At 41.8% G+C, this 14931-nt stretch overlaps 1 protein-coding gene across 1 annotated transcript in view; it reads right to left on the minus strand.

Moving 5' to 3' along the window:
- LOC308108546 (retinoic acid receptor gamma-A-like) overlaps positions 1-14567 on the minus strand; it is a 35900-nt gene extending 21333 nt beyond the window's left edge. Inside the window, exons 1-2 of the mRNA XM_080461591.1 lie at positions 14362-14567; positions 1866-2257 (exon numbers count right to left, since the gene is read on the minus strand). Of these exons, the coding sequence (XP_080317717.1) occupies positions 1866-2037 (172 nt within the window). The 5' untranslated portion in view covers positions 2038-2257; positions 14362-14567. The remainder of the gene's footprint in view (positions 1-1865; positions 2258-14361) is intronic.
- Between the last annotated feature and the right edge of the window lie 364 nt (positions 14568-14931).

Genomic DNA, 14931 nt, shown 5'->3' on the forward strand with positions numbered 1-14931 from the left:
GTGTGTGTGAGAGGCTATCCTCACATTCCCACATTTTTGTCAACTAGTAAACACAGACAAAACATCACTCAAAACACATGTTAAAGAAGCATAGCCATGACATATATAAATATAGTGTGCATACCTGACAGGCTGTCTGGTGCTTCAGGTTAAAATCACCTATCAGAACGGCTTAATGCTCTCGCTCATATCTCTCCATCTCGGTCCATATATCAATGAACGTCCCAGAGGCGACATCCGAGATGCAATCACACACTGAGTGCTACTAGCCGGCTAAACTCCCGCTCGTAGAGCGACAGAGAAGGGGGACTCCAGAAAATGACTGAGGATGAACAGATAACAGCGGCTCGGTGAACACACCATCTGTGCGCACACGCAGACACACAAATACACTGACTGACAGGAGTGTTTCAGCAGGTATTTCTAAACCTGATGTTAGTTTGACAAGGCACCGCAGACTTCACGAAAGTGTCTCAGTATAAACTGCTGGAATCAGACCCAGTGGAAACAAGCCGGCTGTGGACGTGACTTCAACATACATCTCGAGGTGTGGCACATGCTGGGGTGGCATTAGTATAAATCCACTGATGGAAAGTTGCTGAAAGTGTTGACAGTAACATTTTACATGGAGTTAAGAGAGGAATAAAGACACACGTTTTTACTGACGCTGAATGTCTTCTCTCTTACTTTGAAGTATTAAAAGCAAACAAGCCGGAGACAAACAAAAGAGATATAACTCAACTTAAACTTAAAACGGTCTTATATTCAATGACTATAGAGTATGATGACACTAAATTAGTGTGTGGGTGATTGTCTGTCTTGTTCTGTGTGGCATTATCCTAAATGTTGGCATGAAGCACTCCAATGGCTTGCAACCCTAAATAGAGTATTGATTGAGTTTAGCAGAGTATGACCACTTTTAACGCATTGAGTTTCATACGTTTTATTTACATTTTTTTTCACTTTGTATGACTTCCCTCGCAGCACAAGAGCAAATTAAATTTATATTACAACGTCCTCAAATTATGCCAGATTGGTTACTTCCAAATGATTGTGTCTGTGATCCTATAATGAGTGAAGGACACCATGCATCTCAGAAGTGAGGAAGAAATGTATTATTAGATAAAAAAAAATATACTTTAAAAAATGAATTATCTATTATAACAGAGCAGAGATTATTATGAGCCTCCCAATCAGCATCAGTTTCAACATTTCATTGTGCTCTGTAGATCCTGAAGGTGAATCCCACCGCTGCTCACTATGAAGAGCAACAGCGCCCCCTGTGATTTAAAAAGGTAACATTACCTCTCTTGAACGCCAAAAAGTCATCCATGTGCCAATCTTCTTTTTCTTTTTAAAGGAAATTTCAGTTTCTATCTCTTGAGATCCACCTCCTGAAGAGCATCAAATTATAGTTTTTTTTCCAGCCTGCCCTCTCTGCCATCTGGATACTGGTTTACCACAAGGGGGAAAAAATAAATCTCTGCTCCTTTTTCTCATGATTTAAAGCCTAATTATAACCTCAAATTGGGCCAGGAAACTTTTCCAAGACTCGACTGTTTTAGCCTAAAGGAGGTGGTCAGGGGACAGACATTCGATACACTATCTTGTCATGGGTGAGGGTGTAAGATTGGGATTTTCTTGCCTGCTGACTCAATCACACTCGTAAGAGTTTTATAACTTAACTGAAGTGATCGGTACGAACAGCCACATTGGATACGTGAAATGTATATGGATGAACTTGACATTTTCTGCTGAGTTCAACCCAGTTATGTAGAGCAAGAGGAGCAATTTGTGACGGATTGCATGAACTCATGATGAAGGTCTTTTTTACAATACTGTGCAATGTGAAGGCTTTTACTCACACAATGCAGCCATCTCTTTGGGAAGATCGGCTCCGAACTGTCCAAAAAGGTGGCTGCTGGCCAGCAGGTCAAAGGGGGAGTGGCTCCGCATGGAGTTAAAGGTGAATGGATACATGGTGCGGGGGAAACCAGTCAGATGACGCACGTGATGCTCCCTGTTGGTCGCCATCATGAAAAGCGCAGCTGATGATTCAGGTGACTTTCCTCAGGCCTTCAAGCTCTTTCCTCCTGTTTCTTCGTCAGAGGCGTACGGTGAGGTTGGAAAAGGCTGGTGCCATCCGGCCCTCTGTCCTTCCGGGTTCTGTGGCGTCGATTCGCAGAAAAGGAACTGGGATGCTGAGGAAGGAGGATGCCCAGAACTGACGTGACCAAGACTCAGTCAGATATGGAATCTGCAGGAAAAAAAAAAGAGGTAAACTAGTTTGGTTGGTGCATTTAGATGAAAAAGACAAACTTATTTTGGTCTTTTTATCACAACAAATAAAATAAAGACATAACATGATGAAGTCCAAAGGCCGAAAAAAGAAACAGTTGACTGAGAAGAAGCGCGGGGGGGGGGGGGGGGGGGGGAAGGGGGGGTCCACAACTTTTCCTCTGCTTTTTGTCCTTTTTCCAAGTAGAGCAATAATTTTAGGCAATGCCATATGATTTCAATCAGCAGAGAAGTATTATAAAGGGTGTCTCTGTTCCCTCTGCCAGCCTGACTCTAGCCAGCTTGCCCGAGAACAGCCAGCCCCGACTCGGGTACAAATTAACCCTTTATAGCCACAGACCGACATGACCACCAGTTCTCACTGTACCTTACACAAAACCAACAACCTTTTCTTCCACTTCGATGAAGGTTTCGATGAACACAAAGTTTCTCACCTTGCCTGTCATTCAGGGGTCACAATGTGGCTCCCATCACAAAGTTAAATGGGGGCAGCTGTCCCTTCATCTTTCTCTAAAACTGCCATGACTCTCAGTGATTTCATGAGTAGGTGGAGCTTGACTCTCCGTGGTGGAGCTGTGGTAAACACAGCTCGGCCAAAGAATGTCTTGTTGTTTTGAGCCTGCTTCAGCATGGGAATCAAACATCCCGGGTGGGTGAAAGAAAAGTGATGGATTTAGGAATTCATAAATGTCAAACATGGAACCACATGGGAGTCTTATGCCAAAAGAACGAATTGGATGAGTTCAGAGATAAATTAAACTATCAAACCATCATTGCGATTATATTCAGTATGTGCATCCATCCATCCATTTATCTTTTATACCACTTTATCCAGTTCAGGGTCATGGGGCACTGTAGCTGATGCTAACCCCATTAGGGAGAAGGCAGGCTACACTTCGGAAACGTTCTCACTCCATATTTAATTTTGCTCAACCTTGTGCAAACTATAAAACAGTGATTGAACACATATCCGTGTATATATACAGTATATACATCATCAATACACAATTGTGTACACAAACTACTTCGTTTGAGCTACGCTTTTGTCGAGCTCGTCTCCAAAACTACAGAATAATCAAGACACATAATAAATGTCCTGTGGATCTATGAAATAGCTTTGTACAGCAGTATCCACCAGAGCAAGAGTAAAATCTGAGTGTTCCCTGAAGCAAGTGGCCTCCATTAGTGATTAAATGAGAACTGCTTAGAACCAGAACTCTTTCTGGAGTTAGCTGAAACTGAAGAACTGTGGTGCTGAAACTCACTTTAAAAAAGTTTCTGAAGTGCACTGCAGACATGGGAATAACTTACTCAGTCACCTCTTTAGGGTGCAGCAGCCAGGGAGAATCCAGTTTTGAGTGACAGGCACATGAAACACTAGACACCATAAGTAAAAAAATACTACTCTGGTTGAACAACTTTTAATGATTTGTACAGAAATTAAAATACTACATGTGTTCAAAACTTGATGACATTTGACTGATCCTGCAATGAAGCATGGTGGCGGAAGCACCATGAATTTGTTGCTTATTATTGTGGCAGAGGAAAGGCAACTGGTCATCTTAAAAGTTAAAGGTAAACCTGCTTCAGATTGACCCAAGACAGTTGACCGGTCAGTATTTCACCTTTTAGCCTTACAGTGGCCTCAAGCAGCCCACCAAAGCAACGATTGAGTCATTGAAGGAATCTGAGTTATGCTGAAAGGGCCCAGACTGCGGCAGACATCAGGCCTTTCCTCAACATTCGATGGCTCCTTGAGATGAGGCAGATTAGAACTCATTGAACAAGCCCGAGTGAGCAAACGACTGATCTGACCAATAGGTGTGTGTACATTCTGGAGGTCTGAAAAGCTCCGTTTCATTTATTTGCTGAGGTTGTTCTCACTGGAGGTTGTGACTCCTGTGTGAACAGTACATCATTGGATATATGACGTAAAAGTGGAGTCACGTCGTCTTGCGTTGAATCAGTTTTATAATTGTTGTGCAATAGTAGACATCAAAATACCAAATGAAAACATTTAGAAAAAGATACAGAAAAATAGCTTTTCAGACTATTATTTAAAACCTTAGATATGGAAAAAAGTAATCAGTGTAAGCGCTACTTAAGGAGTCTTCACAAAGTCCCACATTAAGAAGTTTTGAATACTTTTGTAAACGATGATCTTGATTTTCTTCTAACCACAACGGCAAAGCGTTTATATGTTACTTCAATTATGGGGTGCAGTGATTATTCTTATGCTAACAATGCTAAGCTGAGAGGTCGTAGTTTGTAGTAATAGATACTTTGATTTATTTCAAATAATTAAAAGCAACTAGAAAATTGTGGTTGCTTAGGCCTGCTATGCAAATACTACTGTCTGCTGATGCTATAAAATAAATCAAGCGCAAAACATTCTTCTACTGTGGGCCTGCTTAAGTGTATTGCATTTTAATGAGCAGTAATTCTAACCGTCATTGAAATAAATGGGGTGAACAAAATATTCACTAATCTACGGGCATCTGTGCTACTAGAGTAAAATTCTTCCACATCCTTTCTTCAATCACATGCATGCACATATTACACACAAAAACCACAAAGTCCATGAGCCGAGTGTTGTTTCTGAAGTTATATTTCCTATATTGACATTTTTTCGGTAACTGCCTGGCTCTGCTGTGGTTTCTCTTCACTGCGAGGGACAGCCGGGGAGATTCACTGGAAACCATTTTCACAAAGAACTTTTGTGTTTGACGATTAAAGAATGTCAAACTGAGGTTGGACAAAGTACGCTGTGATTAAAAAAAATAAAATAAATAAAGTGTCTTCATGCATGTAGTGGTACTATCCCGTTTTGTAAAACGTATGCGTGCGCATGCCTCTCCGGAAGCAGAACACACAAACATACAAGAACGGACATGCAGGCTGCAGCGGTGAATGTACACAGATGTTCTGTGACTTTAATCATGTTCCTGGGCAGGTAATCAGTGGAAAACACGCAGTGTTCACACATCCTCAAGCACCACTGAAAGCGGCAATTGACCTTGAAGAATGAAGTAGTAAATACAGGATGGAGGATCCTGCCACAGATGGAGTGACTTGGAGTTGACTCCTCAACCAATCAAAGTCAAAGACCGAAATCACTGGTATGAAAGCCAGATGTATATAAGGACTGGAGGGGGAAAAAGTGTCGAAAGCTTAACAAAAAGAATGGAAAAAGACAGTGAAACAAAGGGGGGGAGAAAGAGAGAGAGGGGAAGAACACGAGAGGGAGTTTGGAGCATCTGGCAGGCCATGTGTAAGAAATGAACAGAGTCCTATTAATTAGAGCCATACTGGAAACGGGATTAATAAGAGAAAGAGCAGACTGTGGTAAAGCAGCATGGGAGGAGGGAGAGACAGCGAAAGAGAGAGGGGGGGGCAGTGTGGAAAAAATAAAAAACATGAAAATAAAGAAACACTTTTATATCCACTAATAAACTATGAAATAATGTGTGCCCGGGCCAAGGAATGGTTTCTTTCCCTCTAATGAGAAACACCCCCACCCCCTCATTCTCCCTCCGGGGGGAATACACCTTGGGTAGGGCAACAAAAGCAGTCCTGTGTCTCTGGGCCTCCAGGCCTCAATGCTGCTTTTATGAGACCTGGCTGGGTCGGGTCAAACTGGGTCACCTGGTCCTGGTCCTGCTGACACTCAGACACATGCACAAAAACACACAAACACACGCCCATACACGTAAAACTGGTCCACACTCTTTCCCAGACGACGAGGATTAAAAACAGATTTAGCTGAAAAATGATGGGGCTTTCCATTTCTGTCTTTTCCAGCAAGTCACTGCATACAGTATTATTGACTTGTTTTCACATGACTCCCATCATACTGCGCTTTTCTGGAACCACTTCAATGTCTTCAAGGGACTGTTGCAACAGCTTTAGCAGTGAAGAGTGAAAATTGAAAAAGAACCTTTTGGGTATCATGTTGTGGGGTTTTATAACGAGCACTTTCTGGACCTGGTTATTCTGGGTGTAAATGTGACTTATCTCTATGGTTGGTCCAACTCAAATCCCCCTCGCGCTGTGGCTATGAAAGATCACACACACACAAAGAAAGACTAAGGGTTTTGTGTGGATGTGGACGTGAGCTGATACTGAGAATCTATCAACACTAAACTAGCTAATTCTGAAAAAGTCAGTTTGGTCTCACTTCCTGTGCCTAGAATAACTGATCGGGTCCAACATCATGCTTACACAACAGATGCATGAACATGTGAGAGGACGATGGGATTTGTCAGTTCACCTGTGATTTATGAGCACTAGTCATTGGTGAAAGAGGGACTTGGCAGCACATTTTTTTGGTAAAGAGAACTTGTAAATTAGATTTTTCTTTTTTCTTTTTTAAAGGGCCCCAGGTTGTTTCATAAAGACCGTCATTCAAATTCCTGAGCAAAAGTACAGCTGCCAATTTTTTTTCTTTTAGTCCCATTTTGGTTGGCAAATAACTCAACTATGTGTCACAGCAGCGAGCATCTGGTCAAGAGACGAGCCGACAGAGCCAGTTGATTCTGCACCTTCACTCTGACCTGGAACAACGGAACTTCTAAATTCAGTCTTACTGATTGTTTTGTACCATCACAGTCTAATTGTGGTTCATAATTAGAACCAGATAATTATGCGCATTCAGCCTCAATTTAATTGTTTCTAAGTCATCTGACAAAATCTGAACGATAAACAGCTTTTAATGACAACACGTACATGTTGAGTTACTTCACCGGCAGACCCAGAAAAAAACATTTAAATAAATACATTTTAAAAGGGGAGTAGAGCAGCGCTGCCAACTCTCAGCTAAAGAGTGTTAAGGTGGCTCAAGCTAAGTAGTCAAGTTCAGTGGATGCAAGACTTTTGGCTGGTTAACCTCTAGTTAAAGGTTTGTCAGGTAGAAATGTTTACGCTCCTGTTACACTTATGGTTTCTCAATAAATCTTATTTTGCAGTATTGATGTGTTTTTCTCACATTTAAAATACATTGATACATTTAATAGATTTATACTCATTTATTTTGCAAATAGTTTAAATTAAGGAAGCACAATATCAGGAAATTTTTGCGTATGGCAATACGATATGCTTTACAATAAGCACTTAAACAGGCGGTGTTCATGTCTTTGAGCTTTGAGATCCCGGCTTTAAAACAGCATCGCTTCCCCCCATAATTTACACCAACCGGGCCCCGTATTGCTGTTGCTAATCTACAGTTTCTGTCACCAGGTAAGAAATAATATCGCTGTCAATCAAATAAAAAGTTTAAGTTGTGCAATAGTCACAATTAAACACAGTTTTATAAGAAAAAGACCACTTAGCATTTGCATGACCGCATAGTGGAGTTTAGTCAGTCTTTTGTGAGCTGTATAGTGCGCATGGTGATATCGCAGTAAACTTGCACTACTGCAGTACTGATGCCAGGTCACTAATTATAATCAGTATTCAAACATTTATCATCTGCACTGACTGTAACTGACAAATGAATAGAGACGAATAAATACAACATTTAAACATAAAAATGTGTAGCTCCATTTTTCTGTTTAATTGAGCATCCTTGTGTAAACACTTGCAAACGCTGAGCCGACTTTCCACCATTTATTCAGACAGATGGATCCACACAATGTTTCTGTGACTTTGATAAGTTGACCGTGCAATTCACTCCTTCACTCTGTGCCGTGCACATTTATAACTCTCTTCTATGTATTTGTCTATTGTATGTGATGAAAAGCCTGCATGACGTTACAGCAGCTGCCACAGTAAAAGACTTTGTTTGGGGCTTAAGACCTGTTGGCGAGAGATGATGAGGTCTAGCATTTTCAGGGAATGAGATGATTCGACAATTACAGTAAATCTTTAGATTTACAACATAATGAGCCCATTTTAAGGGCTGAAAAATGAGTTGGTGATTCTTCAGAGTTAGTCAGGAAGAGGACAAACAACCTCACTTCTTTAAAATGTGAGGAAAATTGAGTTTGACCATGGTGCAAACATTCAAGAGTATCAATGTTGTTTTGAACTGACATGCTTGATGTGGTCTTAAGAATGGTCATAAAGCATGCCACGTTGTTCGATTACAAAACTCAGGGGCTTCACAGCTGTACACGGTTTGGTGCAAAGTTATGAAGCGGCTATCTGTATCACTTGCCATGGCTCTTAATGCATTATTTTATTGCGTTAGTCATATAGAAAAGTATCACATTACAGCTTTGTTTCGATGTATTTCCTTGTAAAGCAGTGAATTACCTTGTGCCTAAATGATGCTATATTAATAAATTTGCCTTGCTTTCAAGAAAAAAAAAAGTTATTAGTGTATTCAATTACCCTAAGCTACTTCAATACGAAGTAAATATCCACACATCAACAGATTGCAGTTTAATGCAAGATTTACCGATACCGTAACAGTGCTGATGTTACGACAGTTACATCAAAATAAAAAACAGATACATGGGAAATCATGCGTTTAGCTTGTTGTTTACCACACTCGGTTGTGTTCATCTGCATGGATATTGCACTCCAAAGGGTTGTCATCATAGCTGCATTAACACACAATGCTTTCCTATAAATTTCACCAGTTCATTTACCGGCTTCAGCCTTTTATTTTTGTCTTGATCAAAAACACCACCAACCTCAAGGTCTGGTGCTTGTTTGGTGCTGGGGTAATTTCTGGTTGAATCCTGGACTGTAATGCTTGTCACCATAAAAAACATTATTGTTTGGAGCCATAGCCAATAAAAAGGCAGAATTTTGTTGGTGTGAGTTCGATCCTATTATTTGAAACATCTAGTAAGTCTGCAACTGTTGTGACTGTTACACCTATAGTTATATAAAGGTATATAAAGGGGTGATATCATACAGCTTTTCAAAACTTTCACATGGGTCTTGTTGGTCCAAAAACATTGTATTCAAAGTTTATTGCCCCAAATGCAACTTTTTCTTGATTTTCCCCCCATTTGAATATTGGCTCAAATGAGCTACATTCAGAATCTGCTGTGTCTGTGTGCGCTGGACTGGCTCCGCCCACACATGCCCATCTTGGGAGGAGGAGGAAGCACCTTTTGTGGTGCCATGTGCCAGAGCAGCGCTGCCTAATTGTGGGTGGGTCAACGGGAGGGCCTACCTTGATTGGATTAGCTAAACCCCCGATGACACCATATAGGGTTTGATTTCTGATTCGCCCGTTGGAGAAACACACTTTTTAAAAATTAAACAAGACAGGGAGAGAGAGGACAGACTTCCTTCACTTGTGGGGCGTCATTTCCAGGTATGGGGATGAATATTACTGTTGGAAAACCACTAGAAAGAGAATTTTGTATGATATGACCCATTTAACACATCTTGAATTGAAAATTATGATGCCTCAGACTTTTCCTGCTGCTTCCTCCCCTGGAAGCTTACTGGCACCACACAGGGAATGCCCACACCAATCGTTGAAAACCACATTCAGTTGTGCCCTGCGTTTAGCCTTGTGAGGATGTTTTGCCAGACTTTTGTTGTTTTGCACTGCATTGTTATGGACTCCCTGTCTGGAGAGCAAACCACCAAAAACTGCAACAGTCCTTCATTTGATCAGAGGAAAGATGGTTCCACTTTCTTCCAAATTACTCTTTGTACATCGACGGAAACCAACATGCTTTTCGCCGTGCAACACTGGCAAAGCTTCATAGATCTGTTGCAAAATAGGGAAAATTAAGATTTGTTTGAGGTTTTTGGGAAGATTGTTGGAGACACTGTTTTAAACAGAAGTATGGCGAATCATGGAAGAAACGAACAGTCGTGGAGGGTTAACGTTCACATTTTCCATCAACAGTGGAGGGGGTGTGAGTTTGGGGTGGGACACAGAGGTGACATTCAGCTCATGATTGGACAAACTCCAGCTATTACAAACTCGAACCAGACATTATGAATGATCTGGTTCACATCTATGATGTGCTCATTTTGTTTGATCATGTGGTCCAGGAATCTTCAGTTTTGCCATATCCGATACGTTACACAGCATTGTTGTTTATTTTGGATTTTGTAAAGAGTGTTCACTCGGCGTGTGAACACTTGATGGTAAACAGCCTTTGATCGTTTGGACCAAGAACAAGGCGCACAAACTGAAGTGTCTGCTTCTTCTCACTGCATTTTAATTTGCCGCAGTTTGTCCTTCTGCTGTTACAAAGAGAATTCGCCTCGGTCATTTTACTGCTTCCAAACTGTCTTGTATAGAGGTTCAAGCCAGGGTGATGTGCTGGAAAATAGGCAGGTCTTCAATGGCGGAGTACTTCAGGGTTCTTCTTTTTTTTTTTGAAATTGTTGATTTGATAATCTCATGTGGACCCTCTGTGGTTGTGAGCTTCGCTTTATCTGTCAGTCTTCCTCTCGCTAAAATCTGTTCGCAATTGTCAGGCTAAGATCAAACAAACAGTATTTTTTTTTCGCACTCAGCTTTATTCGACTTGCATAATAAAGATGCATTTAAAGGCAATGTCTGGGTTAGCGTGTTGGAAACAAACAAAAAAAAGAAGTGTTAATTTAGTGAAATGTGTAGCAGTTCCACTGAGGCTAAGGAGAGGACAGACTGCATCTGGATGGACACGAAGGCTAAAAACTCCCCCCCCCCAGAAACAGCCAAATACAAGGAAAAACATGACTTCAGCAGAGACAATTAAATGCAAACCATAAACCACAATCAAATCTGGCTTTTTATACGAGAATGCAGCCAGAGATGAGCTATGCTGAAAGCGCTCGGCTGAAAACGCACAGCCGGACACACAAACATTATTACAGAGGACAAAGAAAACAAGGTCACCTTCAACCACAAACAGGATAATTCGATCTTCCAACAAATGACCAAACTATATTTCACGTCAATGTGACATGTGAAAATGATTCTCTTTTTGAGGAGGATGAATACCACTCAGACGTACACGTACTACAAAGTTTCTGGCCGAGGCAAACACTTTCAATTTATGCACGCAATTATGTTGTTAGCTTAGTCAAGAATGTACACACAGAGAAATATATGTATAGCAAGCCTCAAAACAATATTTGATATCCATTTCCAAGCATTGTTACTCAGAAATATGTTTCAGACTGACTGCCAGCCATTCATCTTGTTGTAATGATTTCCAGTGAACAGGATCGGCTCCCCCTTTGCTGAGCTTTTCAAGGTTTTACAGAAATTCAAGGAGGACAAAGCTGATAATCCGTCTGGTCACTGTGGTGTCTCAAAGAGAAATGCATTTATTCCTCATTATGCTCAGCAGCTGAACACGAGCCGCCAGTTCTCACTATGAAACTAAAAACGACTTTGATTTTCAGAAAGTGTGACGATATTAACTCCAAATGTATTCATCAAACAACACTTATGCAATCTGAATGATTATTAGTTACAGTTGTCAATTCCACATGCTTGAAAAAGCAACGAGTAAACTCTGTGCTTTAAAGTGCAAATGGGGATTATTGTGATCAGTGTGTTTCACACCACACACAATGCAGCATTATGGCGGCGACCCTGTGGGCAACTGAAGGTCTCCAGTTTGGAGCCGGGGTCAGTCGCTGTTGCTCCAGGCTCAGCGGCCTTCGCCACGGGGTCAGGCCTCTTTGAAGCATTTGGTGGCCAGCTTTTCATGCGGTATTAAAGTCAAAAGTGAAACGCACACAAACACACACACACACACACACATGCACGTTCAGTCTGTCTTTTTCACAGAGAGGATTACAAGTGTGTTTAAAAGACTTGCAGCCTGTGCCAAGGAGAAGCCCCGGGCCACAATTAAAAACACTAAAGCACTCTTTGGACACACTGAGACACACGAGGCCTTGAGTTTTTTTGTAAAAGTGCAGCAAGAGCAACAATGAATGCTACAAGTGATTTCCAAATCTCTGAAGCCAATTGGGCACGTCAGAGCGAACCACAGCCAGAACACGGCTCTCCCCCAAAATCTCTCTAAATAACTCAATATGTAATTCAGTGGAACAAAGAAACAAAAACATTTATGTCCTCCGTTCACAAAAACAAGTAGCACAGTATTCATGTCTTTGTTTTGGAAGTTTCCACTGATATGAAGTAATCAAGAGAACACCCCCACATGAAATTAAACTCAGCTGACGCGGACCAGAAAAGAAGATGTAGATTATCTCCTCTGTTCTCTTCGATAGGAAATGAAAGAGAAAGACGTCAGCGAGACAGAGGGAGAGAAAAGGAGAGAGACAGAGGAGCCAGACATCCTTCTCTGCCTGAGGGGCTGTCATTCTTGAAACGTGTAGTGAACAAAGATGAGATTGCAATGAAGCTAAAGACGTTTCATGCAACACACCCAAACACATGCACATGCAGGCACACACAAACTTTTCCATTCGTTTCTTTCCTGCATGATGAAACCAAAAGAGGAAGGAGAAAAAAAAAAGTGTCTGAGAGAGAAAAGAGAGAGGAAGATTTAACTCGCAGCAGATGCATCCTAAAAAAGTTACGTTTTGAAATGCTGAGGGGATCAAACCTGGGATCACAGTGAGAGTCCACTCAGTCACCACCACTCTGCAGACGGCCATTGACAGGGAAAATGAGTACGTGATGAAAAGCATGATGAGAAAACAGTCTCTTACTGTTCTCCGAAAAGTCATCTCTAATACACTACGGATTGTTTACACCCTACTTTTAGACTTGTCCGTGACTCTGCCAATGAGCTTTCCCTCAGACATCAAGGAAAATTAATTTAAAATAGATTTGTCAAGAGTTTGTGAGAATCACTCAGAGCAGGGCTTTCAATAGCAGTGCCCAGCATGAGTGGCATGGTGTGAGCGCTCGTCAGTGTGGTGTTAGTAGACAGATGCAGAAAGCCGGGAAGAAGCCTTCAGGATGATAATAACGTCTTTATCACAATCATCCATCAAGCGATGCGTTTCTATTTATATCTCACGTCACACAAAGGATGATATTCGATATGATTCACACTCTAATAAGAGCTGGACTTTTTAAAGTAGGGGAGTCACAAAGTTTCTAAGCACACACACACACACACACACACACACACACACACACACACACACACACACACACACACACACACACACACACACACACACACACACACACACACTACAAAGTAGCAGTAACGATGAGATTGTCTTGTGATATCTCGGAGTAAACCATTTCAGTGTTTCCATCCAACTTACATAATCGGGCAGGATGGGAAGCTGTTTATCAAACCTTTTGGGGATGAGTGAATGAGTGTGTACATACTCAGGTGGACGAGACCTACTCAGCCATTTGTGCTGCTGATGCAGTGATCCATCACCTCAGACAGACAGTCCATTGGCTGAGAGCCTGCGGGCTCCAGCTGCCACTTGGTCTGCCGCTGGAAAACGGTCTGGGATGGATATAAACCTCATGTGTACTGCTCAGACTGACCAACAATGATGTATGTAACTGCAGAAAGTTTGTTTATGTCATATGCAGTGAGCTCATATAGTCATTCTTGAAAGTCGGTGAAATTGCAGCAACTACGTGAACTGATTGAATTTTGTTTTTCTCAGTAGTTCACCACGATAAACATTCGCCGTTCATCTACTTTGAGTTCGAGTTTGTGAAGCCGGGAACAAACAGAAAGACATCTGAATGTGGTCAAACATCCTCACAAACATTCTTATCACATTGGGTGACTCAAGAGCACATGCAAGCGCTTTCATTCCCGTTCCACATCTCTTTCTGCTGTTCTTCCTCTTCTCAAACTCTCTGTTCTCAATTAAAGCTGTCCTCAGGAAACTCAATCTCTCCACTCCGGTTGTCCCAGAAAGACACGCACGCACACACACACACACACACACACACACACACACACACACACACACACACACACAGAAAGGGAGAGAGAGAGAGAGAGAGAGAGAGAGAGAGAGAGAGAGAGAGAGAGAGAGAGAGAGAGAGAGAGAGAAAGACAAGAGAAACAACACATCTCACTCATGCTCTGACATGTCCTCTCTGTTCATTTCTCACAAACGGCCAACACAAAGAAGTTATGGAAGACGGGAAAAAAAAAAGAAAAAAAGAAGAAGACTCACACACAAACTTACCAGATTCAGGATTTCAACTCCACACAGGCTGGCAGTTAGTGAGTTAAAGTGAAGCGGGGACGGAGAGTAGTAGTTGTGTTTGTCAGTCAGAAGTCCCTCTCGCAGCAACGACAGAACTCAGCCTGTTGCATTCCGCCTCCCTCTCCTTTTCCCGTCTCTCTCTCTCTCTGTCTCTCTCTCTCTCTAACATACACCCTCTCTCTCTCTCCTCCTGAAATGATTGTGTACTTTGATTCACAAACCCTGCCTTTGTCACGTGATCTAACACTTCAAATATACAGCACATTTTTTACCAGCCACAGAATGCCCAAAGGCAGGGAAAACAGGGTCCAGAAAGCTTAGGTTTCAACTTGCTGCCCACCCCTCCTCTCCTCCACTCACCCGCCCCTCTCTCCTTTGTCTCACAGTCTCTCTCTTTACCTTCACTCTATCTACAGCGTACCGTCAGTCAACACTCCTTTGTTAGATTTCAACCGTGTGACTGTTTGTTTTGAATTTCTAAATTTGTCTCCCTGTTGCTCACCATCCAAAGATAGGCCCACACACACAGACACACATGGGCTCATGCAG

The sequence above is a fragment of the Lipophrys pholis genome (assembly GCF_963383615.2).
Source record: "Lipophrys pholis genome assembly, chromosome: 4".
Taxonomy (NCBI): Eukaryota; Metazoa; Chordata; class Actinopteri; order Blenniiformes; family Blenniidae; genus Lipophrys; species Lipophrys pholis.